General features: G+C 41.4%; 1 protein-coding gene across 1 annotated transcript; it reads left to right on the forward strand.

Moving 5' to 3' along the window:
* Nucleotides 1–290: 290 nt before the first annotated feature.
* On the forward strand, nucleotides 291–1,878 carry LOC102302995 (NAD(P)H dehydrogenase [quinone] 1). The gene is made up of 6 exons (XM_014332765.2): nucleotides 291–429; nucleotides 528–692; nucleotides 768–898; nucleotides 971–1,078; nucleotides 1,154–1,255; nucleotides 1,332–1,878. The coding sequence occupies exons 1-6, from the start codon at nucleotides 426–428 to the stop codon at nucleotides 1,629–1,631; spliced, it is 810 nt and encodes a 269-aa protein (XP_014188251.1). The 5' UTR covers nucleotides 291–425; the 3' UTR covers nucleotides 1,632–1,878.
* Nucleotides 1,879–7,700: the final 5,822 nt, after the last annotated feature.

Consider the following 7,700-nt stretch of genomic DNA (forward strand, 5'->3'; position numbering starts at 1 on the left):
TCATTCCCCTGTTTAATTGCTTAGCTCCTCGTTTCAATATCTAATAGAATTAATTAACCCTTAGATAACATTCATGTCATGGTGACGACATCAGTTTCTCTGAAAGATGATTCATTTTCATGTCTTTTAAATGACAGACATTGAAAAACTGATTTTAATCATCTTGTAGGAGTGACGCATGCTTGGTGTCCATGCAGTTAAAAGACAAAAAGATCTGAAGATGAGAGGCCTTAGAGAAAATCCCCCACTTCCAGCTGGCAGAGTGATGACTCTGATTGCTGATTGACTGCACCTGGTTGAAGCAGAGCCCATTGGGTGTATAAATCCTGGATACTGAGCTTTACACCAGTAGCAGTTTTCCTCCCCCCATTGGAGTACTAGTGACTTGTGAGCATCAGCAGTCACCGCGGAGCACTTGTATCAGAATGTGTAAGTATTTTTGATGGTTGTTTTTATTTTCATTGCTTTAATGAACTGGTTCTGCTCTAATGGGCACTTTGTGTTATCTATTCTCTTTGACTTTGCAGCCAAGAAAGTGTTGATTGTGTATGCCCATGAGAGCCCTGCCTCTTTCAATGCTGCTGCCAAAGATGCTGCTGTGGCAGCTTTGACTGCTCAAGGCTGCACTGTAGAGGTGTCTGACCTGTACGCCATGAAGTTCAAAGCTGCTGCTACAACTGAGGACATCACTGGTATACCAGTATCCTACAGGTATTAAAACATCTTTGCTCTGTTCATCAAATACAAACACTAGATTTTTGTTGCAGGTGGAGTGAAGGATGCTGAGAACTTCTGCTACGCAAAGGAGATCAAATTGGCATCAGAGGAGGGCAGACTTGCAGAAGACATCAAAAAAGAGCAGGAGAAGCTCAAGGAGGCAGACCTTGTCATCTTTCAGGTAGTGTTTGACTGGGAATGTCTTTGTGATCAGGTGTCCTCATCAAAATGACCATTAAACCTGTGTTCCCAGTTCCCCATGTACTGGTCATCTGTTCCTGCAATCATGAAGGGGTGGATGGATCGTGTGTTGGGCTTTGCCTACGCACAGGAGAAGCGGTACAGTGAGGGCATCTTCAAGGTGAGAGCTCCACCAACATGTCTGTGTTCAGGCTGTGTCCACTCCCTCTTTGCTCACTCCTTGCTCTCTGTACAGGACAAGAAAGCCATGCTGTCCTTCACCACTGACTGTCCTGAATCTGTGTACAGTGACACTGGCATCAATGGTGACATCAATGTCACACTGTGGCCACTGCAGGTGAGGTCTCACTATAAACGGAGCCAAGCATGAAATGATCTGTCATGTGGTAACAGCTGCTCCTCCCTGTGTGCAGAACGGGATCCTGAACTACTGTGGCTTCCAGGTTTTTGCCCCTCAGATCTTCTGGGATCCTGCTACTGGTTCTCCTGAATCTCGCAGCTCCGTGCTGGAGGGCTGGCGCACACGGCTGCAAAACCTCTGTGGGGAAGCCAGTGTGTACTTTGCTCCCTTGGACTACTTTGACAAGGAGACGGGTTTCCTGCTGAAGCCTGAGGTCAAAGAGAAATATGCCAGCAAAGAGTCTGGCCTCACAGTGGGGATCCACATGGGCAAGCCACTGCCAGCCAACAGCCAGACCAAGGCCGCGGTCTGACAATGGAGTGGGTCCATGTAATGTCTTAAAATATGTGCTGCAATAAAAAGGCTGCTTTATTCTGATTTTTGAGCATCGAGTCTATTAATGAATCAAAGCTCAAGTTGTAACTGGATAATGTGTGTAAAGTGGTTGTGAGTTCAGTAATTTGGACACTACTACTGCACAATGACTTAAAGAAACTTGCCACCTACAAGTACTCACTGACAACCCTGCATAGCAAGTTTGTATAGCGACTACTTCTATATGGAGATGCCTGTTCTTATTCGGGCTGGCCTGATTAGTGTGATGAGTCATTGATTTATAGTAATCACTTGACACAAGTTGCCACCAAACGCGTGTAATTGTGCTGACCAATCTACGCGACTGAGCAGGTTGGTGCAATTGTACAGTGCAGCCACCCAAGTGTTTAAAAGTGCAGTCAAGTGACTTTTTCTGGCTTTGTCAAACTGACTTCATTAATTTTCTACAATATGCTATTTGCAGCACAATCTGAATACCGGGTTATAGTTGGCGAGCTAATGACCATGCTGAGGTCAAATGAGAGCTGCCAGTGGCCTCACAGGACTCATAAGTCCTGCCACCTGTGCCAGTAATTAAGCACGTGACTTTTTTTTTTTTCAACTAAAAAAACCAACGTTGACATATTTCTAGCTCTGTCACTGCTAGCAGCTAACATGGCCATGCTAATATTCTCCCTAGCTGAGTCACTCCCAGCATCAACAGTAAAGTTTTAATTACATGTGTCTAGCAAACCAGACCTTAAACATTGGCATACAGTATATTTTCTCTTATATCTTATACATAATCCTCCAAAGTGGTTTTTTTTTTTTTTTTTTTCCCTTCAGAGCATTGACTCCACTGACTCTCAACCTAATTTAGTGACTAAAACAACAGAGTGGTGGTTGGGGCTGATAACATTCAAAGTGTGCAATTTTATGCAGGAATACTTTTGTAAATGGCTTTATTTATGGTAGCTAAAGCAGATATTTGAAAGAGTTTGGAACATATTGAACAACCCTTTTTTATTTATATAAGGGGTGGTTAGGAAAATAGGAAATCGGTGGAGCTACTTACTGAAATGTGTGCAAACTTACATGGAAATACAGTACATGTACAATTTTAACAAACTTGGCAATATTTGTATGACACCTTTATTCTGAACTCTCTTTGGAAAGCTTTCTTGTGATTTCCATAATAGTTTTGGGAATAATTCTCCAGGTCTCTTGGAGGTCACACCAAAGCTTTTCTTTTCATGTTTTCTGCCTTTTTTTCTTTTCTCTTTGATGATGATCCCACACTGCTTCAGTAATATTGAGTTTTGGGCTCTGGGGATGCCAATCAGTGACTGATAGTGTCCCAGTGTGTGTTTTTCTATCCAGGTCTGCGTTGCTTCATTGGCTATGTGTTTGGCATCATTGTTATGGTGAAAAATGTTGCCAGTCTGAAGTTTCCAGATGTTATATCATTGTGGATCAAACATCACTGTCAGAAAAGCAGCCCCAGACCATGACGCTGATGTGGCATCCACCACGTTTTACAGGTGGCCATGGATACTCACTGTTCATGATTCTCCTGAACTTATATTGACAATAACGTGAATAAAATGTTCACATTTGGATTCATCACTCCATGAGACCCAATACCACTGATGTTTCACTTCAGTTTCTGTGTAATTTGGCATACCTCAGCCTTTTCTCCCCATTTCCCTTCTGTAAGAATGGCTTCTTGACAGCCAACCATCCACTGAGAACATTTCTGATGAGCCTTCAGTGAACAGTAGATGGTTCAGCTAAAGGGCCTGATGCATCTCTCAGGTTCTGTATCAGGTCTTTGCTTTTCCCCCTATTTCTTAGGGATTTCAGATACTTTCCATCTGCTTTTCACTACTTCCTCCACTTCTTCCTTTGTTCTCCACTTTTCCAGTTTCCCTCATTTTTAAGGACACTTACTAAGATATGACTAAGATACGTTCTTGGCTAGAAGCTATTTGAGAATCACCTTTTTGGTAAAAAGTAAAATTTTTAGCTGTCAAACTCTGTTATCTTTGGCATTTTTACCACCGAGAGATTGCCTTTATTACAGCTGGCATCCAGGACAATGCAGTACTGCCTCCTGTAGGATTCTCCAGTCATTTAACATCACTAACCATTCTGCTTCTAGATGCCCTTATTTAGTCCGGTCACTTAAAGATAACTCTGTAGTGCTTCCCTTGATTCAGTCTACATAATTTTGTAACATTTCTTTCCCTAATGAATTTCCTACATCACAGAAGAACGTGCTTAACTGTCTCAGTCTATTGGCATTGTTCACAGAAGCCAAATTATGTTCTGTTTGTCGATATTTTGTTTGTATTTTTGGATTATGCTTTTTCAATTCAATTCAATTCAATTCAATTTTATTTATATAGCGCCAAATCACAACAAAAGTCGCCTCAAGGCGCTTTATATTCATAGATACAGAGAAAAACCCAACAATCATATGACCCCCTATGAGCAAGCACTTTGGCGACAGTGGGAAGGAAAAACTCCCTTTTAACAGGAAGAAACCTCCAGCAGAACCAGGCTCAGGGAGGGGCGGGCCATCTGCTGCGACCGGTTGGGGTGAGAGAAGGAAACAGGATAAAGACATGCTGTGGAAGAGAGACAGAGGTTAATAACAGATATGATTCAATGCAGAGAGGTCTATTAATACATAGTGAGTGAGAAAGGTGACTGGAAAGGAAAAACTCAATGCATCATGGGAATCCCCCGGCAGCCTATGTCTATTGCAGCATAACTAAGGGAGGATTCAGGGTCACCTGGTCCAGCCCTAACTATATGCTTTAGCAAAAAGGAAAGTTTTAAGCCTAATCTTAAAGTAGAGATAGTGTCTGTCTCCTGAATCCAAACTGGAAGCTGGTTCCACAGAAGAGGGGCCTGAAAACTGAAGGCTCTCCCTCCCATTCTACTTTTAAATACTCTAGGAACAACAAGTAGGCCTGCAGAGCGAGAGCGAAGTGCTCTAATAGGGTGATATGGTACTACAAGGTCATTAAGATAAGATGGGGCCTGATTATTTAAGACCTTGTATGTGAGGAGCAGGATTTTGAATTCAATTCTGGATTTAACAGGAAGCCAATGAAGGGAAGCCAAAACAGGAGAAATCTGCTCTCTCTTTCTAGTCCCTGTCAGGACTCTTGCTGCAGCATTTTGGATTAGCTGAAGGCTTTTCAGTGAGTTTTTTGGACATCCTGATAATAATGAATTACAGTAGTCCAGCCTGGAAGTAATAAATGCATGAACTAGTTTTTCAGCGTCACTCTGAGACAGGATATTTCTAATTTTAGAGATGTTGCGCAAATGGAAGAAAGCAGTCTTACATATTTGTTTAATATGTGCGTTGAAGGACATGTCCTGGTCAAAAATGACTCCAAGGTTCCTCACAGCATTACTGGAGGCCAAGGTAATGCCATCCAGAGTAAGAATCTGGTTAGATACCATATTTCTAAGATTTTCAGGGCCGAGTACAATAACCTCAGTTTTATCTGAATTAAGAAGCAGAAAGTTAGCGGCCATCCAGGTCTTTATGTCTTTAAGACATTCCTGCAGTTTAACTAATTGGTGTGTGTTATCTGGCTTCATGGAAGATAGAGCTGGGTGTCATCTGCATAGCAGTGAAAATGTATGCTATGTCTTCTAATGATGCTGCCTAAGGGAAGCATGTATAATGTAAACAGAATTGGTCCTAGCACTGAACCCTGTGGAACTCCATAATTGACCTAAGTGGGTGAAGAGGACTCTCCATTTACTTGTACAAATTGGAGTCTAGTAGATAGATATGATACAATCCACTGCAGCGCAGTACCTGTAATACCTAATGCATGTTCTACTGACAGTATCGAATGCTGCACTAAGGTCTAGCAGGACAAGCATAGAGATGAGTCCACTGTCAGAGGCCATAAGAAGATCATTTGTAACCTTCACTAAAGCTGTTTCTGTGCTGTGATGAGCTCTGAAACCTGACTGAAACTCTTCAAATAAGCCTTTCCTCTGCAGATGATCTGTTAGCTGTTTGACAACTACTCTTTCAAGGATTTTGATATGAAAGGAAGGTTGGAGATTGGCCTATAATTAGCTAAGACTGCTGGGTCTAGAGATTGCTTTTTGAGTAAAGGTTTAACTACAGCCTAGCTTGAAGGCCTGTGGTACATAGCCGATCATTAGAGATAGGTTGATCATATTTAAGATCGAAGAATTAATTAATGGCAGGACTTCTTTGAGCAGTTTTGTAGGAATGGGGTCTAAAAGACACGTTGATGGTTTGGAGGAAGTAATTATTGAAGTTAACTCAGAAAGATCAATTGGAGAAAAAGAGTCTAACTTAACATCAATGGTACTAAGAGTAGCTGTAGATAATATTACATCTGTGGGATGATTATTGGTAATTTTTTCTCTAATGATAAAAATTTTATTTGTGAAGAAGTTCATGAAGTCATTACTAGTTAACGTTAAAGGGATGGTTGGCTCAAAAGAGCTCTGACTTTTTGTCAGCCTGGCTACAGTGCTGAAGAGAAACCTGGGGTTGTTCTTATTTTCTTCAATCAGTGATGAATAGTAAGATGTTCTGGCTTTGCGGAGGGCTTTCTTATAAAGCAGCAAACTATTTCTCCAGGCTAAATGATGATCCTCTAAATTTGTGACACGCCATTTCCTCTCCAGATTACGAGTCATCTGCTTTAGGGTACGTGTTTGAGAATTATACCACGGAGTCAGGTACTTCTGATTGAGAGCCTTAGTTTTCACAGGAGCTACAGTATCCAGAGTCGTACGTAGTGAGGAGGTAAAATTATTAACAAGATAATCGACCTCTGTTGGGGTAGCGTTCAGATAGCTGCTCTGCTCTGTGTTGGTACAGGGCATTGAAGATGATAACAGTGGGTGGATTATATTCTTAAACTTAGTTACAGCGCTTTCAGAAAGACATCTACTGTGATAAAGTCTACTCTCCACCGCTGTGTAATCAATTATTGTAAATGTAAATGTTATCAGGAAATGATCAGACAGGAGAGGGTTTTCAGGAAACACTGTTAAATGTTCAGTTTCTATGCCATATGTTAAAACAAGATCTAGAGTGTGATTAAAGTGGTGGGTGGGTTCTTTTACATTTTGAGAGAAGCCAATTGAGTCTAATAACAGATTAAATGCCATGTTGAGGCTGTCATTTTTAGCATCTACATGGATGTTAAAATCACCCACAATAATTATTTTATCTGAGCTGAGCAACTAAATCAGATAAAAAGTCTGAGAAATCAGACAGAAACTCTGTGTAAGGCCCAGGTGGACGATAGATGATAACAAGTAAGACTGGTTTCTGAGTTTTACAGCTGGGGTGGACGAGGCTAAGCATCAGGCTTTCAAATGAATTAAAAGTCTGTCTTGGTCTTTCATTAATTAATAGGCTGGTGTGAAAAATTGCTGCCACACCGCCCCCTCGGCCTGTGCTTCGAGTTTCTGGTAGTTAGAATGACTCGGGGGTGTTGATTCATTTAAACTAACATAATCATCCTGCTGCAACCAGGTTTCTGTAAGGCAGAGTAAATCAATTTGTTGATCAATTATTAAGTCATGTACTAACAGAGACTTGGAGGAGAGAGACCTAATATTTAATAATCCACATTTCACTGTTTTACTCTTTGGTTCAGATGTGGATACTGTATTGTTCTTTCTTTGTATTGTTTATGTTTAAGTTGTTTGTTGCTGGTTTTTAGTTTGTTTTTTGTCTTTTTGGAAGCTGACACAGTCTCTATGGAGATGGGTTTTTGGGGGGGTAGCAGGAGGAGAGAAGCTGCAGAGAGGCGTGTAAGACTGCAACTCTGCTTCCTGGTCCCAACTCTGGATAGTCATATTTTGGGGGGTTTAATAAATTTGTCCATATTTCTAGAAATGAGAGCTGCTCCATCCAAAGTGGGATGGATGCCGTCTCTCCTAACAAGACCAGGTTTCCTCCAGAAGGTTTGCCAATTATCTATGAAGCCCACATCGTTTCTGGGACACCACTCAGACAGCCAGCAATTTAAGGAGAACATGC

Source organism: Haplochromis burtoni, unplaced genomic scaffold (genome assembly GCF_018398535.1).
Source record: "Haplochromis burtoni strain Fernald_Lab_line unplaced genomic scaffold, NCSU_Asbu1 Contig_37, whole genome shotgun sequence".
Lineage (NCBI taxonomy): Eukaryota > Metazoa > Chordata > Actinopteri > Cichliformes > Cichlidae > Haplochromis > Haplochromis burtoni.